Source organism: Myotis nattereri (assembly GCF_964212035.1).
Source record: "Myotis nattereri genome assembly, chromosome: 16".
Lineage (NCBI taxonomy): Eukaryota > Metazoa > Chordata > Mammalia > Chiroptera > Vespertilionidae > Myotis > Myotis nattereri.
In genome coordinates, this window is record NC_138091.1 from 20,639,960 (window position 1) to 20,667,445 (window position 27,486).

The 27,486-nt window shown below is 48.2% G+C and overlaps 1 protein-coding gene across 2 annotated transcripts; it reads left to right on the forward strand.

Annotated features, from left to right (window-relative positions):
• On the forward strand, positions 1 to 27,486 carry PELP1 (proline, glutamate and leucine rich protein 1). Of its 2 annotated transcripts, none has more exons than XM_081109356.1 (17): positions 1 to 258; positions 5,906 to 5,970; positions 6,346 to 6,451; positions 8,316 to 8,465; positions 8,699 to 8,728; positions 21,180 to 21,239; positions 21,773 to 21,923; positions 22,106 to 22,232; positions 22,376 to 22,463; positions 22,905 to 22,993; positions 23,073 to 23,189; positions 23,299 to 23,446; positions 23,598 to 23,757; positions 24,420 to 24,475; positions 24,637 to 24,843; positions 24,976 to 26,430; positions 26,593 to 27,486. In XM_081109356.1, exons 1-17 carry the CDS (start codon positions 10 to 12, stop codon positions 26,683 to 26,685), a joined length of 3,351 nt encoding a protein of 1,116 aa, XP_080965482.1. In that variant the 5' UTR covers positions 1 to 9; the 3' UTR covers positions 26,686 to 27,486. The 2 variants fall into 2 exon arrangements, with proteins under 2 accessions (XP_080965482.1, XP_080965481.1); XM_081109355.1 differs by having other exon boundaries at positions 8 to 258; positions 8,699 to 8,770.

Here is a 27,486-nt window from a genome sequence, read left to right on the forward strand (position 1 = left end):
CGGGGGAAGATGGCCGCAGCTGTGCTCAGTGGGCCCTCTGCGGGCTCCGCGGCTGGGGTTCCCGGCGGGGCCGGGGGCCTTTCGGCGGTGGGCTCGGGCCCGCGCCTCCGCATGCTGCTGCTGGAGAGCGTGTCCGGGCTGCTGCAGCCGCGAGCGGGGTCCACCATTCCTCCCGTGCATCCCCCAGTCCGTTCGGCCCCACACTTGCCCGGGCTCATGTGCCTATTGCGGCTGCATGGGACAGTGGGCGGGGCCCAGGTGAGTCTGTGGCCGGCGTGTGGGCGGCCCCGGTGGGAGGTGGGCGCGGCATCTGTGCGCCAGGCTCACGGGGCTGCGGCTGCCGTGGTCCGGTGGAGGGAAGGAGAGCTGGGTGCAGAAAGCGAATCCGGGTATCAGTCTGCACGAAATCCACGTATTTCGCCCTTTTCAGCCACGAGGAGGAACTCGGGAACACATGGGCCTCGTTTCTCTATTGCTAGGCTGTTGGTAGTCACACACGAATGGATTCCATTCCAGGCCCCGTCGCTCACTAGATCTGTGATCTTTAGCTTCTTTTTCCTCTGGGAGTATCTGTTTTTGCGATTTTTTTCCTGCTAAGTGAATGTGTATTGAACAAGTAAATATTTACTGAACTCATACTGAGGGCCAAGTACTGGGTGCTTCAGTTGGTCATAGATGTGATGGTGATGAACAGAATGTTATAAAACACTGTGAGCATTGTATAGCAGGGACCTCTAACCCCACTCTGGAGAAGGGGTTTTAAGCTGAGACCCCCAAGGATGCGTAGGGGTTGGTAGGGAAAGAAAATGGGAAAAGTGGTTCAGTCAGGGGGAAATTCATGTCGGAAGGCCCTGTGGTGGGAAGGAGCGGAAAAGAAGGGCATTGTGCCTGGGGCTCAGGGGGAGGGGAAGAGAGTGGGCCCTGTGAGGCTGGTGAGGTGGGTAGGTAGTGGACAGGTCATGTAGAGATTTTTAGACGGGTTTAGCAGGGTTCTTTGGGTTATACTAAGAGTAGAATTTCACATCCATTCAGTTCTGCAAGCTAGAAACCCAAATGAAATCCATCCTAAACACTTTTTAAAAAAATATATTTTATTGATTTTTTACAGCGAGGAAGGGAGAGAGATAGTCAGAAACATCGATGAGAGAGAAACATCGATCAGCCGCCTCCTGCACATCCCCTACTGGGGATGTGCCCGCAACCCAGGTACATGCCCCCGACCGGAATCGAACCTGGGACCTTTCAGTCCTCAGGCCAAGACTCTATCCACTGAGCCAAACCGGTTTCGGCAACACTTTTTTTTCTTGCTCACACACCTCCATACACACTCTGTTAGGTCCTGTTGGTTTTATCCTCTGAGTAGTTTTTAGATCTGTCCACTCCTTTCCATATCTTTGTCATTGCTTCCATTCTAGCTTGAACCCCATCTTGTTCAGATGAAGCCACTGATTCTAAGAAGATATAACATGTCTAACTATGGAAGGTGTTCCTTTACTATCTCTTGCCCTCCAGCCTTTCCCCCAATCCTCCCCCAAATTCTACCCGTGCTTCGTGCTTCGAGACTGATGTGCACGAGGTCTTTCTTGTCCAGCTTTCGTTATGGGACCTTCTGAGCTCTATGCTTCCTTCCAGGAAGAGGGTTGTCATAACCCACTGGGTGGTCCAATTATCTTAGCCCCACATTCATGAGGAATGACCTCATTTATTACTTGTATTAACATTACTCCTCATTGTTGAGGGTAACAAAGCTGTGCCTCTGCTATCTCAGCCCAGTTTCAGAAGCAGGAGCTGATTACATATTTCCTTTTCCTTCTAAATCCTCTCATATTCCTAAGTATTTCTGAAATGTTATATATTCTGCCTATGTATGTATGATTTCTTTCATCATCTTTTTCAAGTTTTCCCCTCCTCCCTCAAGGTGAGCTACATGAATTTATTGTCTTGTTTATTTTCTCTAAGTGCCTAAAAGTCTAGTAGAATTTTGAGTAAAGAAGCTAAAGGTGATGTGGGAAGTGAGACTCCTTCCTTTAATATTGCATGTATCACATTTTTTGAGTATATCCTGCCTTGAGTTTTTTCTTCTTGTGTCTCTGATTTTGGGTCTTCAGTACTGTATTGGAACTGTATGGTTTCCCTTGCTTCCCCATAGATTTTCATTCGGCAAACATTTATTGAGTATCCGTTATGTGTTAGCTACTATTCCTCATCTTTAGGTTAGATAAGCAAGACAAATTTCTTGAGAGAGATTCTAGTCTAGCGGGGATGAGTTATGAAGGTAAGCAATAGGCTTGGTGCTTGAGAGAAAAAGAGATCTGTTGATTGGTCCGTCCACCTAGGCTTAATCACCAACATTGCTTTCCCATAGGTTCTGACAGGGAATTGAATTGCTGATTTGATTCTCTACTTCATGTAATCTGTTGATTCACTCTAATGTATTCTTTATTTCAGTTACTGTATTCTTAATTTCTGACTGGTTCTTTTTTATGTTTTCTATATTCATTTTATGTTTTCTATATTTATTTTCTATAATCTCTTTGTTGAAATTCTCACTGAGATCATTTAGCATATTTATAACCAGTGTTTTGAACTCTGCATCTGGTAGATTGCTTGTCTCCATTTTGTTCTTTTTCTGGAGTTTCTTTGTTTTGTTCTTTCATTTGGAACATGCTTCTTTATCTCCTTTCTCCTCATTTTGGCAGCGTCCCTCTTTGTTTCTATGTATGAGGTAGAGCTACCATGTCTCCTGGTCTTGGTAGGGTGTCTGTGGGGCCCAGTGGTACAGTCTCCCTGGTCGCCTGAGCTGGACGCTCCAGGTGTGTCCCTTGTGTGGGTTGTGTGTGCCCTTTTATTGTAGTTCAGCCTTAATTGCTGTTGGTACATCAACGAGATGGATTAATCCTCAGGCTGATTGATTATGAGGACTGGCTGTGACTACAGTGGAAGAGCCATTGTGCAGGGGTTAACCCTATGGAGCAGGATTTGCTTTATCAGGGTACTGGTGCCTACTGAGTGTGCCCTTTGAGTATGTCATTTCTAGAGGTGGTTGGGTAGTGCTCTGATGTGGCCTGAAGCTGGCCACTGGGTGTATTTGTTTTGGGGTCTCTTGGGAGGTGCAGGCCAAGGTTAGCTGCTGCTTGTGCCCTCTCAGAGCCACCTAGTACGAGCTACAAAGTGATGTGCAGATCGTTGCCATTTGTGCTGGGCTTGGAGGTGCCTGGGAGCGGGTAAGCTATAAAGTGAGGTTAGGTGCTGCTAGTGCTGTGTTTGGGGTTGCTTAGCTAGTTGGGGCATGGTGAAGCCAGGTTCTGCTTGTTTGGGGTTTGTGAACCTCTGTGTGATTTTAGGAAACTCTGAAGCATGAGCCGAGACAGACTGGTTATTTTATTTATTATATTTAAAAAACACATTTTTATTGATTTCAGAGAGGAAGGGGGGGAGAGAGGGAGAGAGAGGGAGGGAGGGAGGGAGGGTGGGAGGGAGAGAGAGAGAGAGAGAGAGAGAGAGAGAGAGAGAGAAAGAGAGAAACATCAGTGATGAGAGAGAATTATTGATCGGCTGCCTGGGAATTGAGCCTGCAACCTGGGCATGTGCCCTTGACTGGAATTGAATCCTGGACCCTTCAGTCCGCAGGTCGACGCTCTATCCCCTGAGCCAAACCAGCTAGGACTGTTATATGGAAAAGCTACTGGAAGCCATTTGGGTGGGTTGGCAAGTTGGGTGGGTCAAGGTAAGGAAATTACTAGGGTGGGGTGAACAGTGTTAGCCAGGTTGATGGAGACTCGGAGGTAGTGCCTGCCTGCACCTGTCAGGGAAGAGCCCAGCAAAGGAACAATGGCTTCTGCCAGTATTTCTTTTTCTTTCCTTTTCTTTTTAATTTGTCTGTATTTGCCATAACTTTTAAAGCAGAATGTGATGAGAGCACTGCACTTCTATTCACAAAACTTCCTCTGAGTAACTTTCAAACGGCTTTACAACATGCCTAGGTAGTTTATATTTCTGCTATGCTACACAATGCTTTTCTTTGGAGACAAACCCTATGGACAGTTACTACGATTGTGTTGGTCAGCTGAGCATACTAACTTCTAGAGGCCATACATGCAGTTGATAAACTACAGGGTGTGTTGGGCTTAAAAAGTAGATCTTAGAGGAGGAAGGTTGTTTTAACCATGCATCTCAGAACACTTTAGCAACGAAGATTTGGTTTACTTAGGAATCTGCTTGTGAGATAAACACTTCAGACCACAAAGCTAACAAACATTAGGCTACATGTATCTTACAACAAAGATAGCCCCGTTAAAACAGGCCAACATGGAACTAGGAAAGAAAAACGATCCTGGCTTCAGTGCCTGAAGTATCACAGTCTCATACACATAGAGGGGGAAAGGAACCCAGTCTTCCCTTTAAGTAGTTGTCATGCCATACATATTTAAAAAATGTTAACAAAAATAAAGGAAAAAGTCCTTGAAAATATATCATCCAAGTTCTGCCAGTATTTCTGTCTGGGAGAAAGCTCTCTCTCTAGCCCAGTGGTTCTCAACCTGTGGGTCGCGACCCCTTTGGTGGTCGAACGACCCTTTCACAGGGGTCGCCTAAGACCATCCTGCATATCAGATATTTACATTACGATTCATAACAGTAGCAACATTACAGTTATGAAGTAGCAACGAAAATGATTTTATGGTTGGGTCACAACATGAGGAACTGTATTTAAAGGGCCAGAAGGTTGAGAACCACTGCGCTAGCCCTTGCCCCAAAGCCAGATAATTTAGTTGCTGCTCCCTCTATGTCCCTGCTGCCTTTCGAGCTGCTGCCCCAGGACTGGAGTTCAGAGGGAGCCAGTCCGAATAAGTCTGTGCACGGGATTCCATAGCCTTCCGTCTCACTGCTGGTTTTCACAGCCAGAAGTTATGGGAACGTCTCTTCTTGGCACTGGGACCCTGGGCTGCGGAGTCTGGTGTGGGGCTTGGACCCCTCACTCCTCAGGGGGCACCTCTGCAGCTGAGCAATCCCTTCAGATTTTTTATTGCCACATGTGGGTGTGGGACCAGCCTGTTCCACATCTCTCCCCCTCCTATCAGTCTCTGGCTTCTTCCATATATCCTTAGTTACAGGATTTCTGTTCTAGTGGTTCTCAACCTGTGGGTCGCGACCATCGGAAAACACATATAGCATATCAGATACTTCATTACGATTCATAACTGTAGCAAAATTACAGTTATGAAGTAGCAACGAGAATAATTTTATGGTTGGGGGTCACCACAACATGAGGAACTCTATTAAAGGGTCGCAGCATTAGGAAGGTTGAGAACCACTGGTATGCTGTTCTCAATGATGGGTGTTCTGTAGTTTAGTTGTAATTTTGATGTGGTCATGGGAGGAGGTGAGTACAGCATTTACCTACTCGTACACCATCTTGACCAGAAGTCTACCTTGGCATTCTTAACAGGTCTAAGGAAGCCAGGGACAGGAGGAGGGGGATTTGTTTGGGGGTGAAGGAGGAAGGGAAGCAGGTGAGTTCAGTGTCCATTAAAGCAAGCATTTATGAATGTCTCCTCTGCTAGGTGCTGCTCAGGGATACACCGGTGAAGCAGACCTGTCTTTGAGGTCTGGTCGCTGGGATGAGTTGGGCCGTCCTCTGTATAGCACTAATCTGTAGGGTGGACAGTAAAAGAAGGGGTCAAGCATGACGTGACTTGGAGGAAAGTCTGCAGGGCAGGCTGCTGTGTGTGTCACCTACTGAAGGTAGGACAAAGGCCGAGGCCTGTAGTCTAGAGGAATGGTCTTTTCTCCTCAGAGGAGGTGGGACTCCAGAAAAGGCTTCATAGATACTGGGACGCGGCAGGGCTTGGGGAAGTTCTGCACCTTTAGCCTCCTATTCCTGACTCACTTTCCTGTTTTCTTCTAGAACCTTTCAGCTGTTGGGGCGTTGGTGGGTCTCAGTAATGCACGTCTCAGTTCTATCAAAACTCGGTAAGTCTTTAACCTTTTTTTTCCCCCTCCAGAAGGATGTTTCCTTAGGAAGTGAGCTTACAGCTGTCCATTATTGTCCACCCATGGAGTCAAGAAGTTCGCTCCCAGGAGGCTGGGGAGTGTCATTCTTTCATGAACTCATTTGAGCTGGATCTCGCCCATTCCAGCCCCACCTGGGATTATGAAGATCTCTGTTCCCTTTCCTTGCTGCCTGTACCTCACTCCAAGTCTTCTGAGCATTTCAGGATTTAGAAACCCCAGTGACCTGGAGGTGAAGTTTTGCTGTAGTCTAGTCCAGTGAGTGTGAAAGAGCAACACATAGCTTTCTCTGAAGTCTAGCCTCCACCTTGTTATCACTCACTCCTTTCTTATAAGGTTTGAGGGCCTCTGTCTGCTGTCTTTGCTGGTTGGGGAGAGCTCGACAGAGATGTTCCAGCAGCACTGTGTCTCCTGGCTTCGGAGCATCCAGCAGGTCTTGCAGGTAAGGATTCAGCTGCTGCCCCGACTGCGCCCCCTCCCCCAACCATTCCTTGTTCCCCATTCTGGATGTGGTGTATTCTTTGTGGCTTGGACATTTAGTTCTGAGGACAGAATAATTAGCAGTTTTCTGACCGTAGGGAGGATAACCTTCAAATGGAAGTCCTTTTAAGCTTTTTGATATTTTCAACTACTGAATTATTTTAATTCATCTGACCTTTCACACATTGTAACCTCTGTTTCACTTCCTCATTAGCTTTTCTAATGAGTGACATCTCTAAAGCTACTTTTTCCAGGTTGATTTCTTTTTTCTTGCCCACTCCTTTCTTTCTCTTTCAACATTTTAATATTTTTCTACTTTTACATCTTTTTTTTTTAAATATATTTTATTGATTTTTTACAGAGAGGAAGGGAGAGAGATAGAGAGTTAGAAACATCGATGAGAGAGAAACATCGATCAGCTGCCTCCTGCACATCTCCCACTGGGGATATGCCCGCAACCCAGGTACATGCCCTTGACCGGAATCGAACCTGGGACCCTTCAGTCCGCAGGCCGACGCTCTATCCACTGAGCCAAACTGGTTTCGGCTACTTTTACATCTTTGATGACATCTCCGTTTACTTCTTCGACAGTCATTCTGAGCACATGTGGCAGGCTGTGTGCTAAGCTCTGGGAGACAGTGGTAAGATGGACGTAGACCCTGCTTTCATGGTGCTGAGTCTTGCTCTGGGGCTGGGAAACTTCCTATGAAGTAAATGTTTATAGATAGTAAATCTTTTATGTTTTGCAAACCACATATGGTTTCTGTTGCTTGTTGTTTTTTTCTTTGGTAGTTTGCCAACCCTTTAAAAATGTAAAAATCATTTTTTAGCTTGTGGACCATCAATCAGCTGCCTCCCACTGGGGATTGAGCCTGCAACCTGGGCATGTGCCCTGACCCGGAATTGAACCTCAACCTCTTGGTTCATAGGTCGACGCTCAACCACTGAGCCATGCCGGCTGGGTGGGCACATTTTTTTTTTTAATATATTTTATTGATTTTTCATAGAGAGGATGGGAGAGGGATAGAGAGTTAGAAACATCGATGAGGGAGAAACATTGATCAGCTGCCTCTTGTACACTCCCTACTGGGTATGTGCCCGCAACCAAGGTACATGCCCTTGACTGGAATCGAACCTGGGACCCTTCAGTCCGCAGGCTGACGCTCCATCCACTGAGCGAAACCGATTAGGGCCATTTTTTTTTTTTTTATGCATTCTAGAGAGAGAGGAAGGAAGAGGGAGAAAGAAACACCAATATAAGAAACATCCATCTGTTGCCTCACGCATGCACCCACAACCTGGGTATGTGTCCTGACTAGGAATGGAACCCACAACCCTTCAGTGTGTGGGGCAATGCTCTAACCACTGCACCACTGGCCAGGTCCAAACCGTTTTTTTTCTTCATGAGTTCCAGGGTAGGTTTGAGCCAGCTTAGATATGCAGTGATTTTGTTGCGGCTGAGACTTTGTTTTTTAGTCTGAGAGTGCTCTTCCACTGAAGGGAGGGAGAATATGGGAGAATCAGGCTCTTGAGCTCTTCCAGTTAGATCTTTCAGTTGTAGATTTGTTACTCTCCCCCTCCCCCAAACAAATTCTTGGGACCCCAGATACCCCTAATACGAAAATGTAAGCACATGTTCTTTCTGTGGACAAATACGTGACTTTTGAATACCCCATGTCTCTAATGTACTCTATTCCTAGTGGACCTGATGGTAGTGTTGACATTAACCGTGGTGTTTCTCAAAAGCCCCGTGTTGTCATACCTCATTCTTCCTCTTGGTGACCATGAAGATGAGGTTGGAAGCATGGGGTGTTGTTGCTTTTCAGTCCCAGGACCCGCCTGCCACGATGGATTTGGCTGTGGTTGTTCTGAGGGACCTGCTCCGATATGCAGCCCAGCTTCCTACAGTTTTCCGGGACATCTCCATGAACCACCTCCCTGGCCTTCTCACTTCCCTGCTGGGCCTCAGACCAGAGGTGAGACACCTGCCCAGTCCCTCCGCCCTTTGCCCCTTTTAATGCCTGTCTTACTCAGACGGCTTGGATTAAGGAATGTGATGGGAAGTGATTGGGGAATAGGATGAAAGAAGTGAGAAGAAGGAAGGGCCAAGAAAAAGTGTATGAGGAGGGACCTTGGGGGTTGTGGGGTGGAGAGGGGGGGTCTATGGGGGTATTGGACTCTCATCTCTTCCTTGCTTTTCCCCCCACAGTGTGAGCTCTCAGCACTGGAGGGAATGAAGGCATGTATGACCTATTTTCCTCGGGCTTGTGGGTCTCTCAAAGTAAGTATTCATGGCAATTCCTCTTCCCGCCAACTTAAGCCTTGTAGCTATCTTACCTCAGATGCTATTTCTGAGACTTCTAAGCACCTGTCTTCTGATTTTTCTATCATTGATCTCCATAGCTTTAATTATACCACCTCTTAGCACTTCACATGCATTATCTTGTTAACCATCACTGATGAAGAAATTGAAATTAAATAACTTGCCTAAGATCAATAGAGATGGGAAACTAGATCTGATGCTAAAGCCCAGGCTCTTAGCCCAGGGCTCCTTCTGCCGGGAGCCGGTCCATCCTTGCTGTTTCAAGGGACCTGGCATATATGGCATACTGTTCTTAATATGTTTGCTCACCTTCTTGGCACTATGTGTTTTAACCAAGGTCTCTGAGAAAGGTTGTTTCCCCAGGTAGGGATTTTCCCCTGAAGTTAGGGAGGGAATAAAACCCCTTAACTAAGTGCCAGGCGGGTAATTAATCACTTTAACTACGAACAATCATGCTTAAGCTACATAATCTTTACTCCCTGGAATGGAGATAAGAAACGCCCTAACCTTTGGAATAGAGATTGATAGGATTTGAATCAACTGGTATAAATACAGATGTAACAAGACAACAGGACACAGAACCTAGACACAGAACCTAGAGACAGAACCTAGACACAGAACCTACACAGAACCTAGAGACAGAAGAACTTCGCTGGAGAGAACATGGCAAAAGATCCTGGACAGAAACTGGAGACAGAACCTAGAGACAGAACCTAGCGAGAGAACCTGGCTGAAGAACCTAGAGACAGAACCTGGCTACAGAACCTGGATAGAACATGGCAAGAGAACCTAACTAGAACCTGGTGACTGAACCTGGCTGGAGAACCTGGACAGAACCTAGCAAGAGAACATGGACAGAGAACCTGGCTGGAGATCCTGACCAGAACTTGGCTAGAGATCCTGGCTAGGCTGCTGATCAACTGAACGCTGCCTCTGTGTTGTTCCTTCTTCGCCAACGCCGTCCACACCTTTGGGGACCCCTGGACCTGCTGGGGTTGGATCCCAGCATCCTTCCTCTTTTTGCCTTCCTCCTCTGTACCTCTAGAGTGCTCTGCCTGTTTTTTCTACCATCTGCTCTTTTTTTTTTTAATTGTTTTATTGCTTAAAGTATTACAAAGATTACTCCATATGTCTCCCTTTTTTCCCTGCCCTTGACAATCCCCTGGCCTCCCCTACCCCCCCAGTGTCTTACGTCCATTGGTTATGCTTATATGCATGCATACAAGTCCTTTGGTTGATCTCTTACCCGCCCCATCCTGTCCCCCAAACCTCCCCAGCGTTCCTGCTGTAGTTTGACAGTTTGTTCGAGGCAGCTCTGCCTCTGTATCTATTTTTGTTCATAAGTTTATAATGGTCTTTATTATCCATGAATGAGTGAGGTCATGTGGTATTTTTCCTTCATTGACTGGCTTATTTCACTAGCATAATGCTCTCCAGTTCCATCCATGCCGTTGCAAATGGTAAGAGTTCCTTCTTTTTTACAGCAGCATAGTATTCCACCGTGTAGATGTACCACAGTTTTCTAATCCACTCATCTACTGATGGGCACTTAGGCTGTTTCCAGATCTTAGCTATGGTGAATTGTGCTGCTATGAACATAAGGGTGCATATATCCGTTCTGATTGGTGTTTCTAGTTTCTTGGGATATATTCCTTGAAGTGGAATCACAGGGTCAAATGGGAGTTCCATTTTGAGTTTTTTGAGGAAACTCCACACTGTTCTCCACAGTGGCTACACCAGTCTGCATTCCCACCAGCAGTGCACGAGTGTTCCTTTTTCTCCACATCCTCTCCCGCACTTGTCATTTGTTGATTTGTTGATGATAGCCAGTCTGACAGGTGTGAGATGGTACCTCATTGTTGTTTTGATTTGCATCTCTCGGATGATTAGTGACTTTGAGCACGTTTTCATATGTCTCTTGGCTTTCTGAACGTCCTCTTTTGAAAGGTGTCTATATAGGTCCTTTGCCCATTTTTTGATTGGATTGTTTATCTTCCTTTTGTTAAGTTGTATGAGTTCCCTATAAATGTTGGAGATTAAACCCTTATCGGTGATAACATTGGCAAATATGTTCTCCCATGCAGTGGGCTTTCTTGTTCTTTTGATTTTTTTTTTTCCTTTTTATTTTATTTTATTTTATTTATTTATTGTTTTATTGCTTAAAGTATTACAAAAAGTATTACATATGTCTCCTTTTTTTTCCCCCCGCCCTTGACAATCCCCTGGCCTCCCCTACCCCCCAGTGTCTTATGTCCATTGGTTATGTTTATATGCATGCATAAAAGTCCTTTGGTTGATCTCTTACCCACCCCCCTCCTGCCCTCCCACCCTCCCCGGCCTTCCTGCTGTAGTTTGACAGTCTGTTCGAGGCAGCTCTGCCTCTGTATCTATTTTTGTTCATAAGTTTATAATGGTCTTTATTATCCAGAAATGAGTGACATCATGTGGTATTTTTCCTTCATTGACTGGCTTATTTCACTTAGCATAATGCTCTCCAGTTCCATCCATGCTGTTGCAAATGGTAAGAGTTCCTTCTTTTTTATAGCAGCATAGTATTCCATCCTGTAGATGTACCACAGTTTTCTAATCCATTCATCTACAGATGGGCACTTAGGCTGTTTCCAGATCTTAGCTATGGTGAATTGTGCTGCTATGAACATAGGGGTGCATATATCCTTTCTGATTGGTGTTTCTGGTTTCCTGGGATATATTCCTAGAAGTGGGATCACAGGGTCAAATGGGAGTTCCATTTTGAGTTTTTTGAGGAAACTCCACACTGTCTTCCATAGTGGCTGCACCAATCTGCATTCCCACCAGCAGTGCACGAGTGTTCCTTTTTCTCCACATCCTCTCCAGCACTTGTCGTTTGTTGATTTGTTGATGATAGCCAGTCTGACAGGTGTGAGATGGTACCTCATTGTTGTTTTGATTTGCATCTCTCGGATGATTAGTGACTTTGAGCATGTTTTCATATTTCTCTTGGCTTTCTGAATGTCCTCTTTTTTTTTTTTTTAAATATATTTTACTGATTTTTTACAGAGACGAAGGAAGAGAGATAGTTAGAAACATTGATGAGAGAGACACATCCACCAGCTGCCTCCTGCACACCCCCCACTGGGGATATGCCCGCAACCAAGGTACATGCCCTTGACCGGAATCGAACCCGGGACCTTTCAGTCCGCAGGCCGACGCTCTATCCACTGAGCCAAACCGGTACGGCCTGAATGTCCTCTTTTGAAAGGTGTCTATTTAGATCCTTTGCCCATTTTTTGATTGGATTGTTTATCTCTTGTTAAGTTGTATGAGTTCCCTATAAATTTTGGAGATTAGGCCCTTATCAGATATGACATTGGCAAGTATGTTTTCCCATGCAGTGGGTTTTCTTGTTGTTTTGTTGATGGTTTCTTTAGCTGTGCAGAAGCTTTTTATTTTGATGTAGTCCCATTTGTTTATTTTCTCTTTAGTTTCCAATGCCCTAGGAGCTGTATCGGTGAAGAAATTGCTTCGGCATATGTCTGAGATTTTGTTGCCTTTGGATTTTTCTAGTATTTGTATGGTTTCCCATCGTATATTTAAGTCCTTTATCCATTTTGAGTTTATTTTTGTGTATGGTGTAAGTTGGTGGTCTAGTTTCATTTTCTTGCATGTATCTGTCCAATTTTCCCAACACCATTTTTTGAAGAGACTATCTTGACTCCATTGTATGTTCTTGCCTCCTTTGTCAAATATTAATTGAGCATATTGGTTTGGGCCAATTTCTGGGCTCTCTATCCTATTCCATTGATCTATATGTCTGTTCTTGTGCCAGTACCAGGCAGTTTTGAGAACAGTGGCTTTGTAATACAGCTTGATATCTGGTATTGAGATCCCACCTACTTTGTTCTTTCTCAGGATCGCTGCAGCTATTATTTTGTGTAGAGGATTTATCCAGTGATGTCAGTGGTGTATTAAAGTCCCTTACTATGATTGTATTGTTGTCGATCTCTCCCTTGATATCTTCCAGGAGTTTTTTTTATGTATTCGGGTGCTCCTGCATTGGGTGCTTATATGTTTATCAGGGTTATATCCTCTTGTTGTATTGATCCCTTTAGTATTATGAAGCGGACTCCCTTATCTGTTGTTATGGCCTTCACTTTGAGGTCTATTTTGTCCGATATCAGTATTGCTACCCCAACTTTCTTTTCATTTCCGTTTGCCTGAAAGATATTTTTCCATCCCTTCACTTTCAGTCTGTGTAAATCCTTTCTTCTGAGGTGGGTCTCTTGTAGACAGCAAATGTATGAGTCATGTTTTTTTTATTCATTCAGCCACTCGATGTCTTTTGGTTGGAGCATTTAGTCCATTTACATTTAAAGTTATTTTGAAAGGTACTTGTTTGTAGCCATTTCTATTTTTTGTGGCTGTTTTCTTTCTGAGCTTTTTATTTCTTCTTTTTATACTAGTCCCTTTAGCGTTTCTTGCATTGCTGGCTTGGTGGTGATAAACTCCCTTAGCCTTTTATTGTCTGTGAAGCTTCTTATTTCCCCTTCAATTTTGAATGATAGCCTTGCTGGATAGAGTATTCTTGGATTCAGTCCTTTGCTTTGCATCACTTTGTAAATTTCCCTCCATTCTTTTCTGGCCTGATGTGTTTCTGTTGAGAAATCATTTGATAATCTAATGGGAGATCCCTTGTATGTAACTTTCCGTCTCTCTCTTGCAGCCTTTAAGATTCTCTCTTTGTCCTGAACATTTGCCATGGTAATTATGATGTGTCTTGGTGTGGGTCTTTTCGGGTTCACCTTGTTTGGGACTCTCTGTGCTTGTGTGGGACTCTCTGTGCTTGTGTGACTTTTTTCTTCCCCACCTCGGGGAAGTTTTTTGATATTATTTCTTCAAATAGGTTTTCTAACCCTTGTTCATCTTTCTGTTGTTCTGGCACCCCTATTATTCGTATGTTGTTTCGTTTCATGTTGTCCCATAGCTCCCTTAGGCTCTCCTCCTGTCTTTTAATTTTTTTCTCCAATTGCAGTTCAGTTTGGGTGTGTTTTGTTTCCCTGTCTTCTAATTCGCTTATTCGGTCCTCCGCTTCTCCTAGTCTACTGTTGAAACTTTCAATGGTGTTTTTTATTTCAGCTATATCACTCTTCATTTCTTCTTGGTTCTTACATAATTTATTGATATTTTTCATCTGTTTCTTCTTCCTTCTTGCATAAGTTGTTGATTTTTTCCTCCATCTGGTTTATGCATCCTAGTACCCTTAATCTGAATTCTTTTTCTGTCATGCTGCATGCCTCGGTTTCACTTAGCGGCTTTTCTGGCGAGTCCTCCTTTTCTTTCCTTTGGGGGTTTCTTTGTCTACCCATGTTTGATCTCACCGACATATCTAGATGTTGAGTCATTCAGGGGCTGCTCCTTGGGTGGCAGTGGCTCCTTGGGCTGTGGTAGCTCCTCTGGCCTTGGGGGGAGGCTTCACACACAGCTGCTGTTCCTCAGACAGAGGGTGTGCTGATCACAAGGCTGCTGTTCCTTGTATGGGGTGGACTACACACGCAGCTGCTACTCCTTGAACTGGGGTGGACTGCTCACGTGGCTGCTGATCCTTGGATGGGGGCTGGCTGCACGCTGCTGTTGTTCCTCTGTTGTGGTGGGCTGCTTGTGGGGCTACTGCTCCTAGGACTGGCTGCTGACAGGTGCAGGTTGGACAGGTGCAGGCTGTTGTGACTCTGCTCCTCAGACCGGTGCGTGCTGGGTAGAGCTGCCACTCCTCGGATATGGGCAGTCTGCTCGTGTGGTTGCTGGTCCTTTGACCGGGGTGGGCTGCCGCTGCTCCTTGAATGGGTCTGGGCCGCTCGCAGAACTGCTGCTCCTCGGATGGGGGCAGGCTGCTCACATAGCTGCTGTTCCTCGGATTGGGCAGGCTGCTCGTGCGGCTGCTGCTGCTTGGGCGAGGGCAAGGTGCTTCTGCAGCTGCTGCTCTTTGGACTAGTGCAGGGTGCGGGCTGTGCGCAGCTGCTGCTCCTCAGATGGGGGTGGGCTGTGCAGGGTTGCCTCTCCTCAGACGTAGGAAGACTGCTCATGTGGCTGCTGCTCCTCGGACATGTCGGAGTGCTCGCGTGGTTGTTGTTCTTTGGACGGGGAAGTGGGCTGCTCACACAGCTGCTGCTCCTTGGACAGGGGCAGGCCACATGAGGCTGCTGCTCTTAGGCTCGAGGCAGGCTGCTCACAGGGCTGATGCTCCCTGGACTAGAGTGTGCTGCTCACGTGTCTGTTGCTCCGTGTTTGAAAAAATAATGTGAACAGAAGTAGGAAATAAAGCAACAAACAAAAAAAAGGGAAAACAAAGAAAAAAGGGAAAAAAAGCTAACAAAATAATAAAAAAATAAAATTTAAAATTGAAATGTCATTCCTTTGGCTGGCTTATGGTCCCAGTTTTCTGGAATGTCTGTGATTCTGTTGTTGTTGCTGGGACTGAAAGGCCCTCTATAGGCCACACCCTGTTAAGTCCCAGGGATTAATCAGATTATTTTAATCCTTCATCTCATTCACAGTGGAATCTGGGTGTGGCTGTTTTCCTTGCCTGGGGCCTGGAGGGAGGAAGTTATAGCCTCAGGAGAAAAAATGGCTGCTCAAGTCCTGGACTCAGGGGTGACTCAACACTCAATTTGTTGCCACCTCTCCTGACTCCTCTTCTCTCCCCAGCCTCTCCCCAGATTCCACTCGTCCGCACCTTCTCCCGCTCTTCAGCACGGGTGAGTGTCTGTATTTGAAATGTCCTATGAACAGGGTTCAGTGAAAACAAACAAACGCCGGCCGCAGAAATGGGGAAGGCTGAGTCTCTGTAAGCTCCTCTCTTACTGGCACTGCATGGTCTGGTCAGTGCTTCAGGCTGCCACTTTAGGCTCAGTCCTCTGTAATTACGGAACCCAGATCTCAAATCCCCCGGTGCCAACAGTCCCGTGGATCTCCTTTCCCCCAGTCAGGGGCTGTGCCTGTCTGAAGAGACGTGGCTGTGTGTCCCTACCATCTGCTCTTACTTTGTTCCTAAAACTCTTGTAATTTCCTCCAGGAAGCCTTCCCGATTTATTACTTCCCTATAACAATGTCTCCTACACATTGTCTTATGTTCCTGACTAAATACCCTTAGTCACTTCCCTACCCTTTCCCCTAAGCTGTCATGACCCATACAAGATGTATTGCTGAGCCTTAGTAGATTAGATAGGTATGTATGTCAGGTGAGAGAGGTCAGTGAAAAAGTTAGCTCTGTTTTCAACGGTAACGTGAATGGATGAATGAATGAATGAATGAATGAATGAATGAATACATTCTGCCAAAGCAATAGCAGTTAAAGGGCCCTTTGTAATTGACACATCTGTTGTTTGCAGTATAATTGGATGTCAACTAGTACCTAAGAACAAATAGGTGTTCTCCCGTAGATTAAATGTTCTCTGTTTTATACTCATAGCTTGATAAACCATTGGCCATTTCATTCAGATGGAAGGAGAAATCTATACAGAGAACTGGAATTAGCATCAAATTAATAATTGTTTTGTGTAACTGATATGCTTAACTGTATCAGCCATCAGTACTGTCAATTAAGGGGGAGTTTGCCATTCAAATTATCTTTTTTTTTCTAAAGTTTTTTTTTATATTTTTATTGATTTCAGAGAGGAAGGGAGAGAGAAACATCAGTGATGAGAGAAAATCATTGATTGGCTGCCTCCTGCATGCCCCCTCCTGGGGAGGAATCTAGCCCGAAACTTGGGCATGTGCCCTTGTCCGGAATCCAACCGGGGACCCTTTAGTCTGCAGGCCGACGCTCTATCCATTGAGCCAAACTGGCTAGGGCCATTCAGATTATCTTGAAAGTAAGTTCACATGGTTCTTTGGCCAAATCAAGAAAGTAAAATAAAGGGTAAGGGAACTGGTATTTATTAGGTACCCACAATGTGCCAGGCACTCTGTCGAGTGTCTGAGATGTGTCATCTCATTTTATTATTATAGTCATTGTGTGGAGTTGGTGTCACCAAACTAACCAAGAAACAGGCCCACAGGTGTTTAACTAACTTAAGGTTGGTATCAGATCTGTTTGCCTTTAAAGCCTGTTCTTTCCCCTCCCACACACACACTTAAACTCTCTAGAAGCTTTTAAGAACATAGACAGGATTGGCAGGTAGGCTTCAACACTAATACCAGCTCTGAGCAATTGTTAGTGGCTTGAGAAGGATTGTGAGCCAGATGGGGAGCTCTGGGCACACATGCTGTGATCTGGGGGTGGTGTCTGCAGTGGCTTTAGTAACTGGTTAGTTGTATCTGAAAAGTTCCCTGAGGAGATGACGCTCCTCAGAGAACATGGAGTCCTGTCCTTGTTGATTCTCTATTTTCATGTGAACGCCACTAATGACAGGCAATAGAATCTTTGGGTAGGCAGGGCAGGACTTTTGTCAAGAAGGTATTTGGAGTAACTCATGGATTTTACTAAAGCTTAGGAAAAGTTTTTTTGTTTTTTTTTACTAAAGCTTTATCAAGTTTAGTAAAAACTGCTTTTCTTCTGAAATGGTCTATAAATTATTAAATTACATGGGCTAGACAGATCTTTCTCCCTGACCCCTCACTGGTCAAAGTTTGTAAAGTGTTACTGCAAATAGCTGCTTTGATTCAGCTTGGTTTGGGGTTGTCTGTATCTGCTTGCATTCCCCATGAAAGTGGAAGGAGTATTGTGCCGGGAGCCAGTCCATCCTTGCTGTTTCAAGGGACCTGGCATATATGGCATACGATTCTTAATATGTTTGCTCACCTTCTTGGTGCTGTGTTTTAACCAAGGTCACCTCTCTGAGAAAGGTTGAATCCCCAGGTAGGGATTTTCCCCTGAAGTTAGGGAGGGAATAAAATCTCTTAACTAAGTGCCAGGCGGGTAATTAATCATTTTTCCTACGAACAATCATGCTTAAGCTACATAATCTTTACTCCCTCGAATGGAGATAAGAAACGCCCTAACCTTTGTAATAGAGATTGATAGGATTGAATCAACTGGTATAAATACAGTTGTAACAAGACAGCAAGAGACAGAAGGAGACAGAAAGAAGACAGAACCTACACAGAACGTTCTCTAGAGACAGAAGAACTTCGCTGGAGAGAACATGGCAAAAGATCCTGGAAAGAAACTGGCCTCAGAACCTAGAGACAGAACCTAGTGAGAGAACATGGCAAAAGATCCTGGACTGAACCTGACTACAGAAATTGGCAGGAGAACCTGACTAGAACCTGGTGACTGAACCTGGCTGGAGAACCTGGACAGAACCTGGCTGAAGAACCTAGCGAGGGAACATGGCTACAGAACCTGGCTGGAGAACCTGGAGAACCTAGCAAGAGAACATGGACACAGAACTTGGCTGGAGATCCTAACCAGAACTTCTCTGGAAATCCAGACCAGAACTTGGCTGGAGATCCTGGCTGGAGATCCTGGCTGGAGATCCTGGCTAGGCTGCTGATCAACTGAACGCTATCTCCGTGTCATTCTGTCTTTGCCGACTCCGTCCACGCCTTTGGGGACCCCTGGACCTGCTGGGGTTGGACCCCGGCAGTATTGTTACCTTCAGTGTCAAGATTTGAATAGTCAGGGAGACTAGAATGCTAAGTGTTTTATTTAAAGTATTACATGTAGTATTACATATGTCTCTTTTCCCCCCATTGATCTCTCCCCGGCCACCCCCACCCCCTAGCACATGCCCTCACCCCCCTAGTGTCTGTGTCCATTGGTTATGCTCATGCATGCATATAAGTCCTTTGGTTGATCTCTTACAGCCCCCCCAACCCTGCCCTGCCCTCCCTCTGAAGTTTCAGAGAGAAAGGGAGAAGGAGAAAGAGATAAAAACTTCAGTGATGAGAGAGAATCATGAATTAGCTGCCTCCTGCACACCCCCCTACTGAGGATCGAGCCTGCAACCTGGGCATGCGCTCTTGACTAGAATCAAACCCAGGACCTTTCAGCCCACAGGCTGACGCTCTATCCATTGAGGCAAACCAGCTAGGGCCTGACATGTAGTTTTTGAAGTCATGGCCTGTATTTTGAGTATCCTTTCCAAACCAAACACTTTCGTATGTTAACAGGATATGTGTGCCTTTGTGTCTTTAAGAATAACATGTCATCTGAAGAACTTCTCACTGTTGAGGATATTGAGGATTTTGTCTTTGTTGCCAGCATGTCCGATAAGAATCTGTTTTGTACAAAGGCCCTAGGGGCAGTTCGTACTGAGAAAATCTTAGGAAACATACTTGCCATTTTGGAAAGTGATCTGTTTTCTGTCCCATCCCCCAGAAGCTCCCAGGGCAGTTGCAGTCTCCTCCTGAATGGTGTGTCTCAAGCATTCCCAGTCCATGAGGTTACTTCTGTAGAGGCTTTACATCTCCTTCCCGAATCCATTAGTAATTCTGTGGAATCAGTGGGAGGCCTAACCCCAGGCCAAATCCATTAGCAATTCCTTGGAATCAGTGGGAGGCCTAACCCCACTCTTGAGAGATACCCTGGGGGCTTGCGCTTGCATTTCAAGTGAAATGTTCCAAGTGAGCCATTGCACAGGCCACCTGTGGTCAGAGCCATGTCTGTCCTCCGGCTTATTGCCGTCACATAAGCAGACTTTTGTTGGCCTCAGCCCAGCTTCTGGAGCCAGAGTCTCAGGAAAAGTATGAGCGGTAAGTTGGCCGGAAGGGCTGAGTGCCACTCTAGTTGGGGCTCTGGCAGGTTTCTAAGAAATCTTACCCTGGGAGAAGCCGGCGCATCAGGAGACCTGTGGATGGTTATTGTGTTTGGGTTGAAGTGCTCTGAGTCCTACCACATCTGGCATGAAAGTGCTGTCCAGGTCTTTATCCTGGCGTCAGCTATGACAGTGCTTGTCTCGTGGCCAGTGAGAATCATGAAGTGCAACGTGGGCAACTCCGTGGTTCCTGCCACAGGGTCGGTGGGAGGGAGTCCTTGTTTCTGAAACACACACTGACAGGCTTCTGCTCCTACTTTGCTCCCACAAGCCCCCTGCCATGTGTCTGGTGCCCCTGCTGATTTGTCTTGAGATTTGTGTTTGTGACGGCCCATCCTCCCTTCTCCAAAGTCCATGCTTTCTAGGCTGGGGTTTAAGGCCTCAGCCTGCTTCTCCTTGGCATCTTCTGGGTCTGTAGCTCCCAGCAGTGTTTTCCCCTCTCTGGTCGCCTGGGGATTCTTCCCTTTCTTTTAAACCCAGCTCCGTCCTGCCCTCCCTGGTCCTGCCTCCTAGGATCGGTCCCACTGGACCCTCCCTCTACCCCCCTCTCGGAATAGTGAATGCTAAATAGTGAATGCTACTGTGGGTTCAGGTGGTTTTCCATATACTGGTCTTCCTGACTCCCTCACATCCCACTGAAAGTGGGAATCCCGTCTCATTTCGTTCTGTAGGTCTCCTTCAGTGCCCTTTTTTATGCCGTGGACCCCTTCCTGAATTCATAAAATAAAATACATAGGATTTTAAGAGAAACCGATTCTGTTAAAATGTATATTTTAAAAAATTTTGATAAGAGTAGTATGTGCTGCTTCATGAATATGTTAAACAACAGGATCTAGCGGCAGGGCTAACACCTACTGAATTTCAAATTAGTGACACATGGGAATAGTACCTCGAGATACCCTGTTACAATTATAATGTGAAATGAAAATGAGAGATTTTACTGGTGACAGCCAGAGGCACTGCTAATACTACTATGGCTTTCTGTTGACATTTAAAGTGGAAATAAATTCTACCTTTTACTTACATGTTAGTGAAAAGGACACAATTCCCCCGCCCCCATCAATTTCATAGGCCCCTTTGATTCTACCCCCAAGTAAACTGTGACCCAGGTAGGACACTTCTGGGCCAGCACCTTCACATTCACATAGCAGGCAGAGTAAATGTTTGCCAGCTGACAGGTTACTGCTCCGAGATGTGCTGCCTCAGTTCTTCTCCAGAGGTCTTCACCTGCCCTCATACCTCTGATTAGTGCCTCAACTCCCACCCAGCTTGGGCCATCACTTCTTGTGTAAGCTGGTAGGGAGTTGGTGTGGGGCTTGCTGCTTTTCAGCACTCTGTGACTTTTTGGCTTGAGGAAAAATTGGCATCAGAGAGTACAATGTCTGTGGGGCCCAGGCCAGACCCTTTCCCCACCAGACAGGGAGGCTGAGGATGAGAGCTGACCTTCAGGATGTCTTTCTACTGTGAGAGCATGTCTGCTTCCAGGCATGGTACCCCATAAAATACTTTGCTTCCTGTGTCTGCAGGAAAGAAAAAAGGCGAGGGCTTAGATTCTGCTGCTGGGAAGGGACAGGGTGTATGTCGCTGGCCCTTGGCGCTGACTCACCAGCCTTTCCCTCTTTCCCACCACCCAGGGCAAGCTGGCCTCGTTCTTCCTGTCTCGAGTGGATTCCCTGAGCCCTCAGCTGCAGCAGGTAAAGGAAAAGGAGGCAGATGAAAAGCGTGGGCGTGAGTTGGAGCTTCTCTTAGTTCTCTCTCTCTCTCTCTCTCTCTCTCTCTCTTTTAGCACTTCTCTCTCTCTCTTTAAAAAAAATATTTTTATTCATTTCAGAGAGGAAGGGAGAGAGAGAGAGAGAAACATCAGTGATGAGAGAGAATCATTGATTGGCTGCCTCCTGCACCCCTCTACTGGGGATTGATCCCATAACCCGGGCATGTGCCCTAACCAGGAATCAAACTATGACCTCATGGTTCATAGGTTGATGCTCAACCATTAAGCCATGCCAGCTGGGCAGCATTTCTCTCTTGGTACTGCTTGGACCACGTTCCCACTTCCCTTCCTGTTGGCATACTCAAGAGGCACAAGATCTTTGTCCTTCTGCCCCATAGTCCCTTTTCTATGTTCCTAGAGCTGTCTGTGATCTCCTTGTCTTGGCATTGGTGGCGCTGGGGGTGTCTGGCTGGGCTGGATTCCCATCTGACCAAGCTTCTGACCTTTCTTCTGCAGTTGGCGTGTGAGTGTTATTCCCGGCTGCCCTCTCTTGGGGCTGGCTTTTCCCAGGGCTTGAAGCACACTGAGAGCTGGGAGCAGGAGCTACACAGCCTGCTGGCCTCATTGCACAGTCTGCTAGGGGCTCTCTACGAGGGAGCAGAGCCAGGTAGGGAGCATGGCTAGTAGGCACTGGCAGAGTGGTTGGGGGATGTGGCAGCAGGGAACCAGGAGGGTGGCCCAGAGAGTGGGACAGTTGATTTCTAGGCAGAATGGTGGGTCATCCACCAGAAATGAAAAGGGAGGGGATGGACAAGCCCTGGAGTGAGAAGCTGCTGTGTTTACATCCAGCTCCTGTGCAGTATGAAGGCCCTGGGGTGGAGATGCTGTTTTCCCTGGAAGATGCTGATGCGCATAACCTTTTCCGGCTTCGGCAAAGGTTTTCCGGTCTGGCCTGCTGCCTGGGGCTCATGCTCAGGTGAGTGAGTGCTGGAGGGAGCATGGGCTGGAGGGGGAGGGATTGATCTGGGGTGTGTTCCGCATCATGAAGAAGGAGGTTGAGGTGGGCCAGTCATGCTGGGGAACCTGTGCTGAGGATCTCCCTGCTCTGACTCTCTCCAGCTCTGAGTTTGTGGCTCCCGTGTCCATCCCTGTGCAGGAAATCCTGGATTTCATCTGCCGGACCCTCAGCATCAGCGCCAAGAATATTGTAAGTGATGTTTGCCCTCCGTTACCAGTCCTTAGGACCCAGGGCAACCAGGAAAGTAGTGTGGGATCTGAAGCTCCCCAAATGATATCATCCCTGAGGTGTCTGTCCAGCGCCTTACTTCTATCCGGATGCCATTCCTTGTGCTTCTCCCGACACATGCCCAGAGTGGTTTCTCTCTCCTGGTGCGAGGACACCTGTAGCACATGCTTCGAGGGGAGGGCAAGCACGGGGGCCAGCCAGACATTGCCGAGAGGCAGCCATCCTCCCCTTATTCTCCTTCCGGGCTCTGTTTTATAGGATGGGGGTTTGACCTTGTTGGGAGAGGTGGGCCGGGGTGGGTTCCTTACATGTGTGTCCATATGTATTTAGTCACACACATCTCCGTCTCCCTTTCCCTCTGTGTCTCACTTCCCTGCTCCTTTTGCCAATTTCATTCTGCAGAGCTTGCTTGGAGATGGTCCCCTGCGGTTGTTGCTGCTGCCTTCTATCCATCTGGAAGCCTTGGACCTGCTCTCTGCGCTCATCCTTGCGTGAGTGGACTAGGCAGAGTGTGATGAAGGGACTGGGACGTACTGGGAATGGAGGTCACTATTGTGTCTTCGCCCCCAGGTGTGGAGGTCGGCTTCTGCGCTTTGGAGCCCTGATCAGCCGCCTGCTTCCCCAGGTCCTCAATGCCTGGAGCATTGGTAGGGATACTGTCTCTCTGGGCCAGGAGAAGCCTTACAGGTGACCATCAAGGATGGGGATCAAGGGGGGGGGGGGTGGCGAGGCCATGCAGGTGGGCTGGGAGCTGAGGGAGGAGAGGCATTCATAAGCCGCCCTGCTCACTCCACAGTGCTATGCGGACCAAGGTGTACGCTGTGTTAGAGCTGTGGGTGCAGGTGTGTGGTGCCTCGGCAGGAGTGCTTCAGGCAGGAGCCTCAGGAGAGGCCCTGCTCACCCACCTGCTCAGTGACATCTCCCCGCCAGCCGAGGCCCTGAAGGTGAGTGAGGCTCTGCCCACACTCTCCTGTGCCAGGACTTTCATCCTGCACATCTGGTCCATGTGAACCTCCTCATTCAACACCGTCGCCTCACTCTGTTCTGCCTTCCTGTTTGCCTGTGAGTGTGATTTGTGTTTCCCTTCACCACCAGCTGCGCAGTCCCCGGGGGAGCCCTGATGGCAGTTTGCAGACGGGGAAGCCCAGTGCCCCCAAGAAGCTAAAGCTGGACATGGGGGAGGCTGCGACCCCTCCCAGCCACCGCAAAGGGGATAGCAATGCCAACAGCGATGTGTGTGCAGCTGCGCTGAGAGGTGGGTGAGGCCTGTGCCCTGCACCTTCCGAGTGCTGGGACGGCTGGGGCTTTAGCCCCAAACCACGTGTTGAAGTAGAGGGTGTGGATAAAATGCAGAACCATCTAAAAACCTTCAAGAGAGGCCAAAGGAGCAGAAGTAGCCTTGCAGCTCCCAGGGCTGTGGCAAAATCTTGGATCTGGGCAGGGGAGGGGCGCGTGCGAGTGTTGGGTCGTTTATATTGCCCCCGGGGTCTCATTTATCTTGTTGCATATCCTCTGCACCTGCCAGGACAGCTGTAGCAAAGGGTGAATCCCTGCTTTGTGGTGCTTACATTCCCTTCAGGCAGGCGGCTCAGTGGGGTTTCCTCCCAGCACAAGTGCTCATTGGAAGCAGAAGTATAGTCAGTGACTGTGTGGTTAGTGGGTGACTTTCCTTGGGGTTCCCTGTATTTCACTGCCTGTCACCCCACCCCATGTGAAGAGGAGAGCCAGTGCTTCTCAGATATAGAAGTGCACATTTACAGTGCACCTACATCATCCGCAGCCCTGTGCAGTGCGATCCTCATTTCATGGTGGAGAAAGGAGCTCAGAGCAGTTAAGTGACTTGCCTGAACCTCTGCTGCAGAAGCCCTTCTCAGTCCTGTTGGTAGCAGGTCTCTTACACACTGTTCTTCTTCCCAGGCCTCAGCCGGACCATCCTCATGTGCGGGCCACTTATCAAGGAGGAGACTCACAGGGTTAGTGGAGCCTGGTCCCCATGGAGATTGGGGCAGGGCCACTGCCTGTCCCTGTGAGGGCTGTGCCCCTGGAGAGCGTCCATTGCAAGTTGGGAGGGGGCCCTGGAGAAGGGTTGGGTCGTCGAGGTGGTGTCTCTACTTGTGCCCTGCATCCTTTTCAGAGGCTGCATGATCTGGTCCTACCCCTCGTCATGGGTGTCCAACAGGGCGAGGTCCTAGGCAGCTCCCCATATACCAGCGCCCGCTGCCGCCGGGAACTGTACCGTCTGCTGCTGGCTCTGCTGCTGGCGCCTTCTCCTCGCTGCCCGCCTCCTCTTGCCTGTGCCCTGCAAGCCTTCTCCCTGGGCCAGAGGGAAGACAACCTTGAGGTAACTGCAGACGGGCCGAGTCCATCTCTTTGGCTTGAGGGTTCTCTTGTTCCTGAGCTGGCAGGCTCTCCTCTCTGGTACCACAGCACCCTGTTTCCTGATGCTCACACTTGCTTCCTCTTCCTTCCTCAGGTCTCTTCTTTCTGCTCGGAAGCACTGGTGACCTGTGCTGCTTTGACCCATCCCCGGGTTCCTCCCCTGCAGTCCATGGGCCCCACCTGCCCCACACCGGCTCCAATTCCTCCTCCTGAGGCCCCGTCTCCATTCAGGGCCCCACCCTTTCATCCCCCGGGCCCCATGCCCTCAGCAGGCACCATGCCCTCAGCTGGCCCTGTGCCCTCGGTGGGTCCCCTGCCCTCAGCAGGCCCTGTGCCCCCGGCAGGCCCAGTGCCTCCAACACGTCCTGGACCTCCAGCCACAGCCAACCACTTAGGTCTCTCTGTCCCAGGCCTGGTGTCTGTACCCCCCCGGCTCCTTCCCGGCCCTGAGAACCACCGGGCAGGCTCAAACGAGGATCCCATCCTGGCTTCCAGTGGCACTCCGCCACCTGTGATACCCCCAGATGAAACTTTTGGGGGGAGAGTGCCCAGGCCAGCCTTTGTCCACTATGATAAGGAGGAGGCGTCTGATGTAGAGATCTCCTTGGAAAGTGACTCTGATGACAGTGTGGTGATCGTGCCTGAGGGGCTGCCGCCCCTGCCACTCCCACCCCCCTCAGGCAGCACCCCACCCCCTGTTGCCCCAGCTGGGCCACCAGCAGCCTCCCCTCCTCTACCAGCCAAAGAGGAACCTGAAGAGCTTCCTACAGTCCCGGGGCCTCTCCCTCCACCCCCACCCCCTCCTGTTCCTGGCCCAGTGACACTCCAACCACCGCAGTTGGTGCCTGAAGGAACTCCTAGTGGGGGAGGACCCCCAGCCCTGGAAGAAGACTTGACAGTTATTAATATCAACAGCAGTGATGAGGAGGAGGAGGAAGAAGAAGAGGAGGAAGAAGAGGAGGAGGAGGAAGAGGAGGAGGAAGATTTTGAAGAGGAAGAAGAGGATGAGGAAGAGTATTTTGAAGAGGAGGAAGAGGAGGAAGAGTTCGAGGAGGAATTTGAGGAAGAGGAAGGTGAATTAGAGGAGGAAGAAGAGGAGGAGGAGGAGGAGGAGGAGGAAGAGTTGGAAGAGGTGGAAGAGTTGGAGTTTGGCTCAGCAGGAGGGGAGGTAGAAGAAGGAGGACCTCCACCCACCAGCCTGCCTCCAGCTCTGCCTCCCCCTGAGTCCCCCAAGGTGCAGCCTGAGCCAGAGCCAGAGCCTGGGCTACTGTTGGAAGTGGAGGAGCCGGGGGCCGAGGAGGAGCGTGGGGCTGAGACTGCACCCACACTGGCCCCTGAGGTGCTCCCCTCCCAGGAGGAGCTGGAGAAGGAAGGGGGAAGCCCCCCAGCGGGGCCACCTCCTCAGGAGCTAGTGGAAGAGGAGCCCAGTGCTCCTCCGCCAGCCCTGTTGGACGAGGGGACTGAGGGTGGGGCTGATGAGGTCCCCCCCCCACCAGAGACATCTGCAGCTGAGGAAATGGAGACGGAGACGGCCCCTCCCCAGGAAAAGGTGAGTGGGCCAGGCTGGGAGGGCAACTCTGGGTGGGGAAGGTGGGGCGGGGCGGGCTGGAGGAAGAGGGGGTTGCTTGTGTTAGGGAAGGGCTTTGTCCAAGCCTGACCCACTCCTGTATGCGTGTGAGGCTGTTTTGAATCATGTCTTTGTCCCTTAAAGGAGCAGGATGACACAGCTGCCATGCTGGCTGACTTCATTGATTGTCCCCCTGATGACGAGAAGCCACCACCGGTCACAGAGCCTGATTCCTAGCCGTCTCCTACACCCCCACTCGTTTCCAATAAAGTTATGTACTTCGGCCTCGACTGCTGCTTCTGCCTTTTGCCACAACTGTGTCCCCCCCTCTACCCCTTGCCTTCGTCAGCACCTCCCTGGCAGGAATCTGGCAAGTTCACCCCAGGCCTTCCGACCCGTTCTTGAGATTTGGACATTCCTGGTCAGTGTCTGATCCCTTTAAGCAGTTGCATATCCTAGGCCTTGCCGGGGTGCATGTGTGAGCAGGAACCTAGAGGAGTAGACGTGAGGGCATTGGAATCTATGGACTGGAGGTAGGTGACCTCTGGTTCTTTCACTCAGTCCATTGAAGGGTGAACATAAGGAAAGGGCCTTGGAAATGCAGAAAAGGGAGTGACTTCCCAGCTGCGTGTATTCTGTGAAGTGATGTTTGAGCTGATTTTGGGAAACTTAGGGGTTTTAAAGTTTCCCTCAACTTGTTTTTTCAAAAATTTCAAGCCTGCAGAAAAGTTAGAAGAATAGAATAGCATAATTCCTTTGCATAGGTTAATCAGTTGGTAACATTTTCTCATGTTAGTGTTTATAATGTCTGTATCTGCATATAGACTTGTATTTATATATGTACTTAAACCTGTCTGTAATCAATACACAGTTATATGTGCACACATTTTTTTTGTGTGGGGCCATGTTGCAGACGTCATGACCCTCACCTCTAAGTTCTTCAACATTAACTCCCAGGGTTAAGACATTTTTCTACATAATCACAGTACCATTATCAGACCTAAGGAAAGTCACAGCAATAAAATATTATGTGTACTA